We start from the raw sequence: 20,210 nt of genomic DNA on the forward strand, positions 1-20,210 counted from the left end.
TTATAATAATAATATTAGTATTATATAATATCATATTATAATTTTTTTTAACCTTTTGAAACAGCCGTCATTTTTTGTTTCCTCTGTAAATTCTTGCTTCCTTGTACTACAACTCCATATCATTCTATGAAACAATTAATATAAATATTTTGTGCGACCTAAAATTTCCTTAAGATGCCTTAACGCTGAGGAACAATAAAAGCTTAGGAACAGAGTCGTTTAATTTTCATTAAGAGAAGTGTAAAATGTCTTTATCCCTGACGCAAGGAGCTTGGAAGTGCTTCAAGTGCTCTCCCACTCATTCAGTAACTACCAGATGGAGAAATTGCCGTGTACCATTGTCGCAGTAACAGTGACTCCAGAACGGCCTCAATGTAACATACTCCTTCAAAGGGCTCTCTCAAGGCGCTTAATTTCACTTTATTAGCACAACCTCGGCTAAAAATACCTCAGCGGTTTCTTTGCCAAGTTACCGCACCACTGAATAAAACCCCATATTCACATCCTTGTCAATATACAAAACAAGGTTCGAGTTTATTTATTTTTTCTATTTATTCAAATAATAAATTTGGGAAATAAATATTAATAAACTAGTAAAATAAAGATGATAATATTCTAAAAATAAAGACTATCAGTAAAAAAACAATATAGGAAGATGGTCCGGGTGCGCTAAAGAAAAAAACTCAAATAGTAATTAAACTATTTATCGTGAGTCTAGGTTTCGTTCCACTTTGCAGGACTTCATCAAAGCTAAAAAAGATACAAACAATTAAATGTAACAAAGAAAGAGATTAGATAACATGAAATAAAACTAAAGTTTGGCTAGATATTCGGACCGAAAAAGGATGAATTAACGGGAGAATTTAGAAGATTACACAACGCTGAATTAAGGGGACTACACCCGGAAAATATAATTCAAGTTGTAGCATTGTGGCGCATAAGATGGGCGTGTAAGGTTGTAGGGCTTAGTAACGAACGGATCCCTAAAATGTTAATAAATACTGAACCAACCGGTAAACGTCCGAGGGGTATTGGTCGTAGATGGGAGGATTGCGTTAAAATTGATTTAGTGGAATTGGGCTTGGAGGGCATCACTGGAAGGATTTATGCAGAGAGTATTTGGTGGTATCGGCATCGAATCTTGGGGTTCGTTAGGCCATCATTATTATTATAATGGCTAAATATAATTTAAAATATGTGACATTTCATATAAAAATGAACAATGTAAATAAAAATGAGATGTACAGTGAAAAGTAGAAATAAAAAATGAAAATCGTATTTGTCAGGTAAGTCCTAAGTGCCAAAGATCTTCCTTAAAAAAAACCTATTTATTGGTATCTCTTAACACAATAGGGAGTCCTCTATAGAAATTCGAGAAACCTTTATTAGATCTTAGAGTCATGGGATAGTTCGGAGTCGGAATAAGATCATGTGTCTATCTTGAGAAAGGGGTCGACAGGTGAGCTCGGTGGATAAGTCAGATATGGTTTTCCACAAAACCTGAGGGCAATCTTTATGACTTATGGTGTGAAGGTGGAGCCACGAAAAGCCAATGAGAATAGAGGAAGAAGAAGAAAAGGATGATGGCTAGGTCTAAATGATGACTTGAACAAAAGGGAGTATGAACGAGTGGGATAGAATGAGGACGCTTCTAGCTGAAGAGTGGAAGAGGAAAGACATGGCTGCGACGTGAAGTCTTAAGATAGAGGCAGATGGAAGAGAGAGCGATGGCAGCCTGCCGCTGGAACCTCATCTCTTATGATTTATCTGAATGATTTACCTCATGATAATAGTTTGAATTATTATTATTGTTAATACCATTGTACTTGTTTACTTTATGTCTGTTGTTGATTAGTAAGTGCTTAGTTTGCTTCTGTGGCGTATATAACCCAACACCACTCTAATATTGTGTATTCAATGATCCAATCCTGTTGGTAACTGGTAAACATTCTATGCTTTTGGAATGTAATTCAATAATACTAATTTAAGTTAATGAATATAACTAATTTTGAATAATTACCTTCAGTAGTTTTTCTGGCACCCGATAGAAAATAGAGCATGAGACATAGCAACCCCGTCTCTTAAGAAGAATAGCTGTGTAGGGCAGGGTTAATTCCGTAGTCGATCATTTTAGTTTTAATTTAATTATTTTTTCATGGATTGCCATTTTACATTTTAATCCATTGTCGATAAGTTAACAAGATGGTATTGTCTGCGAAAACTGTCTAAACACCGCGATTACCGTCACTGCGGAATCTTCGCCTATAAAAGCCATATAATGTAATATAAAGTTATATTAAGCTATAATGGTATAATACAAAGTTACATTAAGTTATAATAATATAATATTAAGTTATATTAAGATTATTTGAAGGTTTATTTCATGCCAGATCTTCTCATAAAAAAATAATTTGACATCCACTCTTTTAGATCTTTATCGAACATGGTACAGTTGATTCTATTACTATCCTATTAATTATTTAGTACAAAATAAGAAATTATTTAATATTGCAGTAATATCAAAAGTATAAAGAAAATAAATATTTTATTTATTAAAATAAAAAGAAAATTTTAAATGATTTTCATATCTATATTTTCTTCTTTCACTCTTCCCTTTAATATTACTTATTTTTCCTGTATCTTACTATGTATGGTTTTAATATTGTTATAATACACTATGCATTTCCTTCAATACTACTTATGCACCTATATTATCTGTTATCTTCTGATGTTTCTTGTTTTTTTGTACTTCCATTTAATCATCATGGTTATCTTGTTTTGTTCTTGGCTCTAATAAGCCTAATAAGGCCCAATCCTTCCCATATTTTTTTTAGAAATTTAAGAAACACGAGAACCTCAAAGATCATAGAAAACTCATTTATTTTTACTCTAAAAACAATATAAATGTCATTATTACTTGCTTAATTATTATGCACCATGAAGACAATTTTTCTAAATTCTAAAGATGTGACAAAATATTTTCCCTTAAACTCCAATACCTCGCGAGTCCGAAAAATAAACAATACAAATTTTATACTACTGAAATAAAAATCAACGCATCATTCGTGAGATATTCATTCACAGCCATTAGACCTCTCAGTCATTCCACGTTTAATACAACCGAATCGATCATGGGCTAGGGGTTCAGGAGTTTCCTAATCACCTACCTCAGTTCATTATAAATTATAAAAATAAAAAATTAATCGTTGCAACGTTTTCTTAAAATATAAATAACATCCTGGTTGACTGGAAGCAGTGAGGAGATCCAGCCAGTCATTGTTATTCAGGGAACAGACCCACTAATGGATGTATTCCCTTGAGAAAATACGTGAGCTCCTCAAATTTGGCATTTCCTTACCGTGAAGGTTGGAAATCTGACGTTGGAGGTTTCTTATGTGTGTGTGCAATTTATTATAGATATTATTATGATAACTAAGGAAAAATAAAATAAAGCATTAATGGTTAACCAATTCATTGAGACTTTATATTAATGACCAACATATTACTATAATTAAATTGAGCATTACTGATGGTATATTGTAAAATTAGTTATTTATAAAAAATATATTTGGAGTTTAATATAAAATCATAATAGTTTGTTTAGAATTAGAGAATATTGTCATCAGTTATATTTTAATTTTAAATAAAGAGAAATTCAGAAAAATTAATAATAGTGATTATTAAGAGATAATATTACATTAGATATTTTTTTAATCGGTCTGTTTATTATTTAATATATATTTCAGTTAGTATGGTATATTTTATATTCTTATTCCAATTATGTTCCAAGTTACAATTATCAGGTAAATAAGATATTATTTTAATTATATGCTTTTTTATTTATTTATTTTTTTTCACGGAACGGCCTTTCAAGACTTCTCATTTTTGCCTTTCTTCTCTCTCAGTATCTGCTCATCCTTTCTGCGTGCCTTTGCTTCCTCTCTTCCGACCATGCAGTACTCTTATGTTTTTATTTATATGCTAGTAGTAGTAGTTTATTAATTTTTTTTTTCAACCAAGACTCCCATTGAACTTGCTATGCCTAACCATAGTTGGGGGTCAAAGTTTTTCATTTTGTGGGCCCGCCACTCAATGAAAAAAAAAGTCAACGCCCCAAGCCGGATTCTAACCGGCACCGCCATATAAATAGTAATAATATATATGTTAAAGTAAATAATTGATATAATTGATTCTATGAATTTTTCCCATACTTTAGGAACCAAAATACTCCAAGACAAATTAGGAAAAATTGAATAATTGTTAAGTTAAGCAATTGAATTGAATACTATTTTAATATTACTAGGGTAATAAACTAATTATACGTGTGTGTGTGTGTTTTTAAACGATACCTGTGAATTGTTTGTGCTGTCTTATTTCTTAAAATAAATTAATATTAATTAAATTTTCTTATTTATTTATTTAAAAAACATTATCAAATGTGAAACTAATTTTTTAAAAATTTTATTTAAACGATGAATTTCTTCTGGTTGATAATGGTATTTCGTCTGGTGTATAGTTTGCTCTGGGCTATCTATGTAGAAGTTCTGCCTTCTTTTTTTTTCGTACCCTTCATTACGAGTAATAACAGTATTAGTTCATACATACAGTCTTCTCCCTTTGATTGCCTTGTGACATTATAAGGTGTTGATATCAGTCCAGTTAAGGTGGTATAGTCTAAATATAGCATATGACAAACGCTATGGAATTAATTGAACGTGGAAATTTGCTGAGCTAACACACACTCAAAATATAAATCTTTCAACTATTTAGAGTGAGAATGTAAACACTTTATCGAGGTTGATAAGATTTTTAGTTTGTTTTGTAGCCATATGTAAGTATACTTAGGTATCAAAATACAAACGAAAAAACCTAATTTTATGTGATCATTTAATCAAATTTGTTTTTCATTTATTACTCCTGAGGTATATAACTATTTCGATAAACTTTAAAGTTTTTTCATTAAATTTATCATATGTTAAAGATTAAGTGGTATAAGAAGACAATACTTCATATTAAATTTATTTTTATTGAAGACCCGGTAATGGTTCGCTATTATTATATTTGAGGATGTATATACACTAATTGAACACTATTGAAACTTTAATATCAATTAATGTATAAATGAAGTGATAAAACGATAACTATAGTAACATAAATGGCAACAGCTAACCTCTATGTAAATTCGTTAATATAGGTCTGATTTAGGTGTATTTTCTTATTATTTGTGACAATCTGATAATCTATCATATTGTAATGTATATACTATATCAAATCTGTCGTAGATTTTATGAAATATCCCTCATTGTGCTTCAATATTAGTAATGTATTGAAACAATACAGAATGACTGACCTATCAAAGTGTGGTAAAAGATATTTTAGGAGTGAACCAAAGTTAATATTCATTTTCAGCACCTCGAATTAAATACAAATTTTTGACTCAAAAGTTTATGATTTCTTTTGAAAAATAAAAAAAAAAGGAGAATTAACTTTAATGTCACTGAACAAATCTACACGAAACTTGGCAGTGGTCTATAAACTGCACCGAATCTAATTAAACAAATTAGAACCGGAGATATAAAATAACTTTTTTTTAAGTTTTTCTTTATTTGAAACTAATATTTCGCCCTTATAAGGCCATTAATGTTGGTTAAAAGGGGAGACATCCAGTTTTCCAACAGGTGTATTAATGTAGGAATTAGATAAAATGCAGAGGAGTTATGAATGATTATATGAACAATAATCACCGGAATAAAAAACCTCCTAATAAAATTTTTAATTTCTTTCAAAAATGGTATTTGAGAGTTTCGTACGATGCTAAAACGAATATGATTTGATTTTTAGTAAAAAATTGTTGACCTACTTTGCCAAAAACATCATATTCTTTTTTTTTTTAATTTTGAGAAAACAAAAAAAAAATTAATGGAACTACCTTCTTGGTGTTTTCATTTTTTCTTCATAACCAAAGAACCTATGGACAGATCAACGTAGAGTAAGGATGTAGGTAGTGATATGTATTGAAGTATTAAGAATTATGGATATTATTATGGTTTTTCGCCATCTGTCCCGATACCAGGTCAAGGTGGGATATCTTTCAATATATATATTCTTTCAATATACACACCTGGGTTTATTTGCCACATGGGTCCCAAATCAGAGCTATTAACACTTTAGTGTTAATTACAGTTTTTGTCGAAGGGTCAGAAGCCAATTAAGCAGGTACAAACCCTTCCTAGACATGTCAAACTCCCACTCTCGGGCATAGGGGGGGGGCGAACATCTAGGGGGCGTTCTGTCACCTATGGCCAATGAGGCATTAGATTAAAAAAAGGTAACGCCTCTAAGAGGAGGTGGGAGGAGGAGGGGCAAGACAACTAGACCAGGAAAAAGGGGCATTGAAGACGATGACACTGAAGTCGTAGAGGTACAGAAGTTAGAAGACTGGCTAGAGAAGAGGTCCTGAGAAATGGACCAACGGTAACACCCAAGTTACTACACCTCACAACATGAATCATCCAAATCAGAAGCTATTTAGATACATTAGGTAGTAGATCAAAAGTTATGCTCAATATACACCGCCGAGCTCCACGCGATAGCATCAGCCCTCCATTTTTGCTTTTCAATAATTCAGAAGACTATTGTAATAATCTCAGATTCGTTGAGCTCTCTAAAAAACGTGTACCCCGAACATCTATCCATCATAAGAATTCAATATTTTCTTCTAAAATTATCACAACAAGGTAAATCCATTATTTTCGTATGGGCTCCAAGCCACATTGGCATTGTTGGTAACGAGCTCGCAGACAAAGCTGCCAGAGGGGCACTCAGGCTCCCTGGCCGAGGCACCGCCGTTCTTACCCCATCAGAATTCAGTACACCCCTTAAATTACAAATATTAGAAAAATGGCAGGCCAAGTATGATGAAAGCTCTCCGAGTAAATTAAAAGAAATAAAACGATCAGTAAAACCATGGTCAACATCCTACCGCAACAGCCGTAGGGAGGAAGTTGCTCAAACCCACTTGAGAATAGGTCATACTCTCCTCACGCACTCTCACCTGATCAGAAAACTGCCACCTCCAACGTGCAAATATTGTCAGTCCATTCTTATGATTAGACATATTTTTGAAGAATGTACTCAAAATTTCCTAATAATAAACAGGATAGGACTGACCCCAAATTTATCAGAAGCTCTCACAGATGAGGAAGCTAAAATCAAATTAGTGTTTGAATTTTTAAAAGCACATCGCCTTCTTTATAAATTATAACTCCTTTTTTATTTATTTATTTTATTTTTGTCATTTTTTTTTTACTTTTATCATGCCATAGGCGTTGATGACCAGAGGGTTTTACGCCTTTAAGCAACAATCAACAACAATAACTATTGAAAATAACTTATTAACTGATAACTTCCTTTTATTTTATCTGCCTTTCTCTTTCTTCACTATGAAGTATACTGGAATCAGTAAATTGAGTTTCGCTATCGATTTTTCGTCTAGAAATTTTTACCAAAAACATGATGATGGAGTATGGAAGGGATGTTATGATTTTACTGACTATGTCGACGGGACAGCGTCGGACCTCCTCATGAATTTAACATGTCGGTCCAAAGAGAAATTATTCCACACACTGCTTTCAGTTCCTAAAGGTTGCCTTATTCACGATAAACAAATAGAAATCAAACCTGATTAACTATTCTATTCGTTTAGTGCTATCGGGCTACCAGATGAATTCCCTTTAAAAACCCTTTCTACCTTCTGTGCGAAGTTGTAAAAAAGGGCGGATAAACGATTCAAAAGAATTTTGATATAAATTTAATTTTAAAAACGCAAATTCCAGAAAATTTTGTAGGGTGATTACATCATTCTATTGAATAATCATTGGATATTATTTAATAATTATTATTCTTTTGATTCTCAATCTATAAATTATTGAGCAAATATAATATATGGTGGATTACGAATTGTATTTCCTGAAAATGGGACTAAATTTGAATGGAATATTTTATTTAATAAAACTATGAGCAGAGCACCGTTACTATGGTTGGATTTTTTTTTATTAAAACAGCTTAAAAGTGATTTGAACGTTTAAAAACGATAAAAAAATGGGTATAGATTCTAGATTTTCTTTTTTAGGAAGTTGATTTTATAATTTTTTTTAAAATGGTGAGTTGAAGAAAACTACAAAAAAAAAACAGTATATTAGGTATATTGATATGTCCAAAGACTCTAATATAGAGCCTTGGTTTATGCTACAGAGAGGAATGAATGCACCACTCGTGAAGGACATTAATTTAAATAATGTGGTTTTAAAAATCTTTAAACTATATGTATATAAATGACAAAATTTCAATATGGAAATTCATACTCATAGCAAAGGGTACTGTTGGGCAAGGCGAAGATTTACGACGAAGGGTAAATGTGATTTGGTGCGATTTATTGGAATTTATTTTAATCCTCCAGTTTTGGCACCATTGTTCAAGGGTAGTGATTTTGGATTAGAGGGTTTGGGATACAATGTAAGAGTCATTATTCACTGAGAATAGGCATGTGTCATCGGCATAAGTGGTGAGAATAGTGTTAGGATGGGTTGGGATGTCAGCTGTAAACACTGTATAAAGGATAGGACCAAGGATACTACCCAGAGGTACACCAGCAGACTGAGGAAATAGGGGTGAATAAGCGCTGTTGTGATTTACTTGAAATAACCTGTCGGTGAGATAAGAACGGGTAATGAGAAAATATGTAGGGGGTAGGAATTTACAGATCTTGTTTAGCAGTCCTGGATGCCAGACTCGATCAAAAGCCCTTTTTTTAAATTTTTAGTCTTTTACTTATAATTATTTTGTTATTTTATTTGGTAGACCAACCCCCACTGTATGTCACTAGAATACAGCAGATGTGATGTATAGTATACAACATGTTAAGTACTCTGTCTTACCTGGGATGTCATAGTAACCTTTATTTTGCTGGATTCAAAAAATTTATGATTTATACGGAAACGTTATTTTTTATCCAGAAAAAAAATATCTTTAAGCACAAAGAAATCGTATGTATATTTGACAGAGTACTGGAAATATTAAAACATTTACCCTAATGTTTAATTAATTTACGTGGTATTTACTAACAAAGAAAAAATAAACATTATCGGTAGATAGATAAGAAATGTATGTAAATTAATTTGTATATAACCTGGAAAATAAAAAAAATCGTTAAATTAAACTTTTTATGTCGTAAGATATTGCTTCAATCCTATTTCCTCTAAAATATGGTAAGAATATTCTTGGAATTCAATTTTCGGTTTAAAATTACTAGAGGTGTTTGGGCCATTCGTTGTAGTCTTCAATGCTGGTTCCAACCAGTAGAGTCATAATTGGAAACGCGGCAAAATTCTGACAGCTCTCCTGAATTTGTATTGGAAGTAGTATTGACGTGGAAGGGACAATCGGTTTGGCAATTTCGAAAGAAAATAAATTTTATGATAAAAAAAAAAATTAAATCTGATCTGCTACAACCCATGATAGGTGAGGGGTACTTATCGTTACTTGCTAGGAAGTACTGTTACTAGACGAACGGTTGTGCAGGGAGGTGATTTGGTTACAATCACGCTCGTTCGGCAGGTTTTAACCCAACTAAGAGGTACCTTTATGAGGTTGGGTGGACGCCGAGGGCTCCTGAACCTACGGAGTTAACTCATAGCTACAGTGAAACAGAAAACAATTATCTTAAACAATAACACCCATAATTTTTAAGTTTATTAAACAAAACTTATTAAAATAACTTGAGAATAAAATTTTGTATTTTGGGTTTATTGAATAAATTATATAACCTAATACTGAAGTTTTCTTATCCAAATATACGAAGAATTCACTTCTTTTTTTTTAAATAAACAGAAAATAATTGTAAATATTTGTTGCGGTGCAAGAAGCGAAACTTATAAACAAATTTTATTTTATTTTTCTGTTGCTATTAAAATTCATATTTAAGGGTTTCTCGGTAGGAACAATGAATATAAGTTTTGTTCCTGCCAAGAATTTTTGACCTTTAGTTAACCATAAAATTCTTCAGGGGTGCAATTATTCGTTAGGAAGTGATATTACTAGACAAATGGTTGTACAAGGAGGTGATTTGGACAGAATCATGCTCGACCGTCAGATTTTGTAGCCCTTGTAAGGGGTAACCGAGGATTGTTACAGAAAATAATTGTCTGCCACAGCCGAATTCAAACAAGTTTCTTTGGATTTTATTGCACTGTGCAAACGTATCAATGAGGTACCCACTCCCACATATAAGTGAAAGTATTAATAGAAAATTAAAAGAGTCTATCTATATAACATATTTATTTAAAATATTTTTAATGACAAAAACATGAATAGAAATTATGCAAATATTAGTTATTGTAGTTCTAACTAATTAAACATATCCTCTTTATGAAAATTAACAAAAATTATTAATTATATTATTTTAACAAAAAAAAAATAATATAGTAAAGATCCTTGGTGATAACATAAAAGTAGACGAAAGGCTATAAAGAAATATAGGTCAGGGGTAAGAGTCCTGACAGCTCACTGGGATAGAGAAACTAAAATTATTTGAAGTATTATATATCAAGGGCATACTCCGGATCACTAGGGGGGGGAAGCCATAGTCAATCAAGTTATGACATTTCAGCACGGAAAAGGAGAATGAAACCAAAATTTTAAGATTATATAATTAAATTATATAATTATATATAATTGTTGCAGTGCTTTATTAGTTTTCACAATTAGTATTTGATTGACATTTTTTTTTTATTAAATTAATAATTTTTTACTCTTAGGGGGGCGGGCAGCCACCTACCTGCCCCCCTCTGGGTACGCTCATGCCATATATCACAGAATATTATACAAATATATAGTTCTTTTATTTTATTTTTAATTTTAAATTATGTGTTTAGAGTTTACTTTGGCGGGCTTGTGATTTTTTTTTTAGTATGATATATTTATAGAAATTTCTTTTTCATTGTAAATGTTTTCTTTATTGTTTTTGTTTTCTATGTTATTATATTGTATTAGTTTACGAGGATTGTTCGTAAACTGGTGGTGGTGGGGAGTTACGGACTGAGTCAGCTGTTACTTCAATGTCAGCTGACTGAAGAGATCATTTGATCGAATTATTTGATATATATATATAGCTGACTCAGGCTGTAACTACAATTACCGAACCATATAAAGCCAGTCTTTTACAGAAGTCCAAGCGTGTAATATCTTATATTATATTTATTTGTCCCTTTTTATTTAAGTTTTGCTTTCGTCGATACTTATTTATGATACATATTAAAACGACAAAGTAAATGCTGACAAAGTATAAATTATTTATTTAAGAACCAAAATTAACACTTAAACAAAACCGTTAATTTTATGAAATGGTAAAATTATTTCAGATTGTTGATCCTGGAAATGAGGAAGAGCACTGAATTAATGATGTTTTTCCCACTTCTAACTAGTATTTGATTTATATACTTACTCAGGTGAAGTTTGATGCATATCGAAGTGGTTGAATACCAATTCAATGACCTCGTGGGATCCAGCAATGAAATTGTAAAGGAGGCAGTCTATGCCCGAAGGATATGGCTTCGGGAAGTCTGGGCTCGTGAAGCGCCCGTAGTCTTTCCCGTAAGTCCCAGAGAAAATAAGGCATTCGCAACCTGAAACAAAGAGACACATTTCTAAAGCGCTTCTAAGCTAGTAATTAATATTTCTTTATTTAGTGAGGAATGACTCTCAACTGGACCAAATCTAAGTACATCGTGGTGCCTAAGAGTGGTTCGAGGGAACAAGGAACGGTAAATTGTAAAGGATTGAATTTGGAATTGGTTGATGTGTACTAATATCTTAGAATCAACATTACTAATGATGGAAGGTTAGATTCCTAGATAAACCTGCGCAAAGGGAAAGGAGCGTGTACCATCAACTCCGTAACTTTATAATAAAGGGAAGTGGAATCGAAAACAAAGGTGACGGCGTATAAACAAGTCAATACGCTGACCTTTGCAGCTGAAAGTTTCCCGAGTATTGAAGCTGCAGAAATGACGTTCTTTAGCAAAGCTCTTTGTAAAACTAGATTCCACCGATTGAGAAATAGAAGAATAAGAGAAGAGGCAGGACAGAAAGAATAGAAAATGTACATAAAAAGAATTAATCTTGTTCAGCCATGTGGTAAGAATGCCGATCAATAGATTCCCAAAAATTGAGGGAATAAGACCACACGGACGATCGTGGAATAAGTGGAAGGACCTTATATCGGATCTGGCAAGGGACAGAGGTGTCATCCTCGGCAAAGTCAAGAAGATGCCACGGATAGAGAAGGTTTTAAGATATGGATGGAGGCTGCACCGACACTGTAAGCTTCATAGGTTGGTTAAAGAAGAGGACATTCGAGGATGTTCGAAGACATTTTTGTTTTTCAAACAGCGGTTGGTATCTAATAGCAACGTTTGGATACCTCAAAATTACATGCTAATCAGGAATGAAAACATCAAAATCACATCCGATTTTAAGTAGCAAATGAAAATTCGTACAAAACTGAAATTACATATTTAAGGCTAGTATAACGACAGCCTTTTCGAAAGTGCCACTTTATAGAATAAATTGTTCACATTTTTTCGATTTTCTCGAATTTTATTAAACTTGGCACATCCATGTACAATCAAGTGATTTATAAGGGGTATTTATGATCTTTAATTTAACATGTTAAAGCGTCTTAAATTGAAAAAATTATGTTAAATGGAGAAATATTTCCTTCTTTTACCATGTTAAAACGATAAAACATGTAAAATGGGAGTTGAGAGTCTGTTACTAGGTCTGTTAAATGGAGAATGGCCTCACGCAACAGACCAGCTGAGCTCGTCACTTTTTTTGTTGTTATGTTAGGTTACTTGCTCGTAGTTTGTGTTTGTGTATTGTTTTGAATGCTTTATAACTAATAAAACAATGGATGACAATAATAATAATGTAATGACAGTTGTCAATTAGCTCATCTTGATTATCTTTCTCGCAAGATAGAAGATCAACAAGACACTCAGTCGCCAAAATTTTACACTACTTCCACTTTTCACTCAATTTAGACATGTTGTAATAAATTACTATAATCAAAACTTAGAAGTAAATAATAATATGAAGTTTTGGAAGGAAAGGTTATAAAACAAGTTGCTCAAAAAATCCGCTAGGAGCTCTTGTGCATTTAACTTAACTTTAAATAAGGCTGCTCATAATCCTATACTTATAACATTTGATTTGGTAAAACATTTTACATTTAACGCTACATGATGAAAACCCCTATAATATCAGTTAGGTCTTATCATTTTTGGTACAGTTTAACTTTAATGCCAAATTTTTAGGAAACCTTCCTCTAATGTACCTTTAGTTTTATTTATTTTAAATAATTAACCCTTGTCTATCATAATTACAAATAGTAATAAAATGAATACTAATAGGGTCTATGAAATTATTTTACATCTAACAAAAGGAGAAAAATGAAGAAATAGAGGTCGGAAAATATGAGACAGGCTTTGCATACGGATTTGTGTTATTTTGTGAAACTGTTATTTTCTTGGCAGGAAAATTGATATACGTTATTCCTCACCTCGGAAAACACTAAAATATCAATTTTTATATTAACAGGAAAATAAAAACTTAGTGTTTGAAATTTTCGTCTTCCATGGAACTATGTGAAAACTGTGTGATAAGCCCACCGCACCATTTTTTTTTTAACTCCTATTAAACCTATCTTTTACACGGTTAAAAATACACACACATAAAACATATAGAAACATGTTCCATTTATATATTTATAAATACTAGCTTAAAATAACTATAAGTAGCGAGTTAGAACGTAGAAAGGGGAACTGGAATGAAAATCCCTACTATTTGAAATGGCCGTTGAGCCCTCATTAGCTCCACGGAGATTTCCAGACTTTATTTTTCAATTACCTCTTATCTCCGCCTCTGTGAAAACTGGACTTTTCCACTGCCTTACTCTCCAAACCTATTTCTTCTTCTTTGTGGCTTAAGGCTAGTAAAAATAATGATTTTCGATTTTTTTTTCCTATTTCTGTTATTTTTTAAGTTTAAAACTAGAAAACCTAAGAGAGAATACTTCAAAGTAGAATAAATTTGCTAAAATATGAGCAATTCTATATTTCCTGAGATATAACTTTTTAAAATGCGACATTTCATAAATAATGTACTGAAAAATCAGTGGGTGAAGTTATTTTGCAAAATCTATATCTCAGGATTCATAAGATTTATAGATGTGAGCCAGCACTGAAAATTAAGGTAATTTAAATTACTATGAAGTTGTTTATGTCACGTTTCTTCGTAACAGCAGTAGTTTTTATTCGCCTATGAATATAACTTTTGCCTAAGAAATTTTGTCCAAACTACTATACATCAATTTATGTTGGCAATTATCATAAATACTACGGTAAAAGTTTACTTCAACTCCACCAAAATGGCCGAAGCCCTATTTTTCCTGACGAGAGTGTACTTGTCCTACTGTATTATATGACAGGTGCGTATATAAATAAAAAGATAAAAAAAAAGTATCTCACGATTTTTTTTTTATAAAAAGGTTTTTGTTATTGTTATTAATTTAAAGTTCAAGAGGCCCTTATTATTATATTCAGATTAACTATTAAACAATTTTCTTTTCTTATTAAAAAAAATACCAGATAAAATAAGTGCTTCCGCTCTATTTTCAGGTTACAGATTTTAAGTATAATAATGTAATTCTTCTAACGTATAATAATAATATTTATAAGTTAGAAGAAGTAAGTAAACGTCATAAACTACTTTAGAATACATTAAACTAACTTTAATATGAGTTTTAATAGATATCTAGATAAATTTAGATTTCTCAGAATAAATTCAATAACATCTGCTTTTTCAGTACATTATTTTTTTTTAAATGTTGCTTTTTTAAAAGCACTTATAGGGCTCATGTTTTAGCAAATTTACTCTGCTTTAAATAATGCTTTCTTACGTTTTCTAGTGTTGTTGGTAGTTTTAAAGATATAGAGCTCCGAATGACAAATTCTTTTTTTAACGTTTTGAAACAGCCGCCATTTTTTATTCATAGTTTTCATTAAAAAAATAAAAAATTAGGGTGAAGTAACTAATTTTTTCTCCTCTTGGGCCTAAAAAAAAATATAGAAAAAATATGTACAGCCCAAGAAAAAAAAATTCTAATTAAAAGAGATAATTAGGCAATTAAAATTGGTAACCCAAATTAAATTCGGCTTTTCAACAGCAACGTGCTTAATTAAGCTTTTAGATTAATCTAGGATTACCTCTATATATTAATTGAATAATAGGAAAAAAGTCTTTGACAGGGTCTGGAGATTTTTAACTAATTTTCTTTAAGTATTATAATTTTAGTCATCAATAATAAAAATTGAAAGAGCCATTTGTTCAATCGTCCCGTAAGTATACATTGGCAACCATTGCACTGTTTTTTTTTTTATCCACATTTTTTTAATTTATTTATATTTTTAGTAATGTTTAGGTCCTTCTAATATTTTAAATCATCAGAGAAGTTTTGGAAAATAACTTTAAAATAAACTAGAAGAAGAAATCGAGGAAGGAAATTGAAAATATAGAAAATTGAAAAATAAATAAACGTAATGGAAAAAACAACATTAAAGAATAAAAAAAGAGTATTTTATTTTTTTTAGACGTTTGTGGCGCCCTGTGTATTAAACCAACGTAATTTATTTGGACAGTAAGGAAAAAAAACAAAACTTGTTTTTCTTTGCCCGATCTAGATTGTTTGTATTATTATTATTTTGTTTCTTTTACCAATGTCAAAGATAGAAAAGATATTATCAGCAAAAACAGAAAACATAGTCATTCTTCTCGTTAAGACGACAATAAACTTAAAAATTTTATCATTATTTATACCTAAAAATGTATAAATAATGATAAAATATTTGTTGCTTTAATTGACTATAAATGCTCTTCAAGAAAATTTATTTATTACTACAAATATACTCATACCATGCCTTTGGATTCACAAGGGATCTGTTAACCTAATAAGTTGCGGAGCCGTCGTGCATAAAAGGGCATTAAAATCCGGTTAAGTTTCTTTGAGCTCTGATCCCTACAAGAATATACTACAGCTGATGATATCACCTTGTAATGTTTCTTTGTAATACAGCTATGAGTTAGTGTAAATTGTATAAGAAAAATGGTTTGTATTATTATTGGTTTATGAAAATAAAACAAAGTTTTTGTATCATATAACGAACTTCAAGAACCCAGGTTAGAATCCGACTGATGACAGATAATTATTTATTCTGTTAATGTAGCCGTGGGCCAATTGTGCGAGTTCGGGATCCCTCTGGAATCCACCCAGCCTCACAAAGTGCGTTCTCTTAATTGGAGAAAAGTTGGTAGTCAAACGCGATTCTGAATAAATCACCTCCTTGCACAACCGTTGGTCTTAAAAAAATACTCTCTTAGGTAAGTTAATTAATTATAAGTAATAGATTAGGTGTGTTGATGAATTTAGAATAATTGGTGTTTGGATTTATGAGGCTGATGGTGATGATGATGTGAATTATATTGATAGGTGTGGACTTACTCAATATTTCGGTTATCCTTTCTTTATTCCTCGATTTCCTCCCTAAAAATATATATATAAAAATTTAGCCAAACTTTTAGAGCGGTTGAGTGTGTAAGAGAACATGAAAAAAAAAGAAGTGTGCAAAGTAAATGCTTGAATGCATTGTATATTAGGTATTTTAATTTTTTTTTAAAGATTTTTATAACAAGGTGTTATTAACTATTAGATGACCGTATATATGAGGAACAGATGGTCAGAGGTGTGGTAAGCAAAAAAATCCAAATAAACAAGGCATATTTATTTGTGCTCACGTTTCGACCTGAATTTCAGAGCTTAATCAGGGCTAAAGAAACAAAAAAGATATAACAACCATCACTTAGAGACTCTTAAAAATAAAGGAAAATTGTAAATAAACAAATTTGGAATTATACGTAACAATAAATTAAGTATATAGAAGTTGATTGGTGACAATAGAAGATGAAATATAATATTATAGAAGTAAGAATTTTACAAAATAAATTATGAAAAATTAAAAAATAGAAAGTGTTGAAGAAAAAAACATTGTGATGGCCAGATTGTTAATATTTTGAACTACAATAGTTGGGGTTAGCGAAGAGACTTTTAAATTTATTTTTATTTAGTGACGAACCCATTTGAAACCTTCGCCAGAAGACCTATAGGCTCTTCCATCTCATGACATCCCCGCAACTCTCACTAAGGCTGAATCTGCAAATCTACAAGGCGATAATCCGCCCGACTCTTATTATACATAGTTTTAATTATAGTAATCAATAATTGGGGTGAAATAACTGCCTTTTTTCCCCTCTTAGGCTCTTGTACTATTATAGATCGATCTCTGGTGGTAAATTATTTATTTTTATTTTCCAGGGGTTATTATTATTATTAATTTTGTTAGATATTTCAATGAGACTAATTAGAGATAGATTGTTGGGTCCAATTTGTACAATCTAGCATTAGATATTGCTAAGACAAGAAAGAAAATGAAATGATTACGATAAGAAGCGTTCCTTTATATTAATTAAGTTGGAATCCTAAAGATTAAGCCGTTTTTGCTGAAAGAGGTCGGAAGGGAGAAGGCAAAAAGCACATTGTTGGGAGAGATACTCATTACCTTCCATTTATCTGGATCCCCAGCTCGGCTTAAGTTTAGTCAGGGGTTCAAACTTATAGCCATAATTAATCTCGGTATCATCATCTAAAGTAATTTATATCATATAATTAGTTATGTTACTTTATCAACTACCGGCTTGGTCTAAGTTAACTATGATAAGAAGTAAAAAAAAAGTTCTCTTAATGTTTTATCCATCAGTACCAAAAGAACCGGAAAAAAGTTAAATTATAAAAAAAAAAATAGATTAATGATTTATTATACTGATTGCTTAAGAGTGGTTTATTTCAACTATTCATTTTTAAATAAATAAGTGGGAGAAATAGTGGATCATTTGAAGTTTGTATTAATAATAAAAAAATATATATTTACTATCTACAAATCTATTTATTTTCAAGATTCGAGAGATAAACAATACTGATTTAGAAATGCGCAATTCTTAGTTGTTGTTTTTTTATTACTGCGTATTTTACAATTTACAGAATTTTCATTTTTTTTTTTGTGGTTTACATAAAATTATTTTTTTCTAATTTAAGTCTCAAAACAATTTATATTTCTTAATAAGTCGGATGTTGTGGCCAATTCGGCCATTCTTGAGGAAATCTTAAATACAATTTAAGAAACACATCAATTTTTAAAATCTTTGTCACAGTCACCTCCTTTGTTAAAACTTATCACAACCAAATAATGAATTTTAATATAGATTTTTAGTTTTTAATATAATGTGGACTAATTAGGGTAATATGTGGACTGATATAAATGACCCGGGTAGAATAGGCCTGCATGAAGGTCTTGAGTATAGCCGAATTGGCCGAAACGTCGGACTTATGAAGAAATAAAAAATGTTTTGGGACTAAAATGGATATTTTTTAAAAATTTATTTAAACAATATTAACCAGTCTCAAGAAAGGGTTAAGATTATGAATAAATTTATATATTTTTATAAGTCGGATGTTGTGGCCTGTTCGGCCATCCTCAAGGAAATCTTAAATACAATTTTAGAACCACATCAATTTTTAAAAAAAAACTCTATGCCGGCTATTCTGCCCAGGTCCTTAATTTCAGTCCACAATTGCTCTATTTTGTCAATTCTTCATATTAAATTAAAATTTTAAACTTTTAACTACAGTTAATTTTTCCTATTATAATTTATCACAGTTGTGATAAATGTTAAAAGTGTTACACAAAATAGAGTAATTGTGGACAGAAATTAATGACCTGGGAGAATAAAGTTTTTTTTTTTAAAATGTGTTTGTAATATTGTATTTAAGATTTTCTTGAGGACAGCCAAATTGGCCAAAACGTCCGACTCATATTAAGAAATTTATATTTATTCATAATCTTAACTCTTTCTCGAGACTGGTTAATATTGTTTCAATAAATAAAAAAATTTTATCCATTTTAGTCTCAAAACATTTTTTATTTCTGTATAGTCCGACGTTCCGCCAAATTCGGCCATCCTCAAGGACAATCTGTATAAAGATCGTCCTTGAGGATGGCCGAAACATCCGAGATATAAAGAAATAAAAAATTTGTTGAGACTAAAATTGGATAAAATTAATTTTATTTAAACAATAATTACCAGTCTCAAGAAAGTTTAAAGATTATGTATAAAGAAGTTTCATTATTTATTTAAAAAATAACCATGGAATCCGCCATCGTCTCATTTGGATGAGAGTACCTTTAAATTAAAAATAAAATTGAATTAAAACTCTATCGTTTGGTAATTCATTTTTACTATTTTAATTTTGTTTTTAAAGGTACTTCAATTATAATTCAATTTGGATGGTGTGAAGATAGCTGACCGTAAATACATAATAGGAGAAGATGGTCGAGGGGTGCGGTCAGCAGAAAAAAACAAATGAATTATTTATTTGTGCCTATGTTTCGACCTGATTTTAAGGTCTTCATCAGGGTTATAAAAAAAAAAAGACAACAACCATAATTTAGAGAGAAAAATGAATAAAATAAAATAATAATAAAAATATAAATAATAGACTAAAAATTTGGAAGTATACATAACAGTGAAATGAAAATATAAACTAGTTGATTAATTACTATGGACAAAGGAATTAGTAGATTGATAGCATTTTTATTTATATAAATATAAATGTGAGTAATAAATAAATACAGTGGATAAGAATGTTATATTGAGGATTAACATTAAAAACCTTTTAGTTATATAGATGAGTATAAAGAATTAGTTAAATTGCTCCTCTATATAATTATTAAATTACTCATCTATATTAAAATACTCATCTAAATACCTAAAAGGTTTTTAATGTTACTCATCAATATGACATTCTTACCCACTGTATCATTTATTTATTACTCACATTTATATTTATATAAATAATAATGTTATCAATCTACTAATTCCTTTGTCCATAGTAATTAATCAACTATCTTATATTTTCATTTCACTGTTATGAATTCTTCCAAATTTTTAGTCTATTATTTATTTTATTTTATGTATTTGTATTT

At 30.8% G+C, this 20,210-nt stretch overlaps 1 protein-coding gene across 1 annotated transcript in view; it reads right to left on the reverse strand.

The window, feature by feature from the left end:
- LOC106682652 (suppressor of lurcher protein 1) overlaps positions 1-20,210 on the reverse strand; it is a 181,124-nt gene that overhangs the window by 46,767 nt on the left and 114,147 nt on the right. The window contains exon 4 of the mRNA XM_014423637.2: positions 11,501-11,681. Within this exon, the coding sequence (XP_014279123.1) occupies positions 11,501-11,681 (181 nt within the window). The remainder of the gene's footprint in view (positions 1-11,500; positions 11,682-20,210) is intronic.

This window comes from Halyomorpha halys, unplaced genomic scaffold (genome assembly GCF_000696795.3).
Source record: "Halyomorpha halys isolate HHAL.00 unplaced genomic scaffold, Hhal_1.1 Scaffold433.1, whole genome shotgun sequence".
Lineage (NCBI taxonomy): Eukaryota > Metazoa > Arthropoda > Insecta > Hemiptera > Pentatomidae > Halyomorpha > Halyomorpha halys.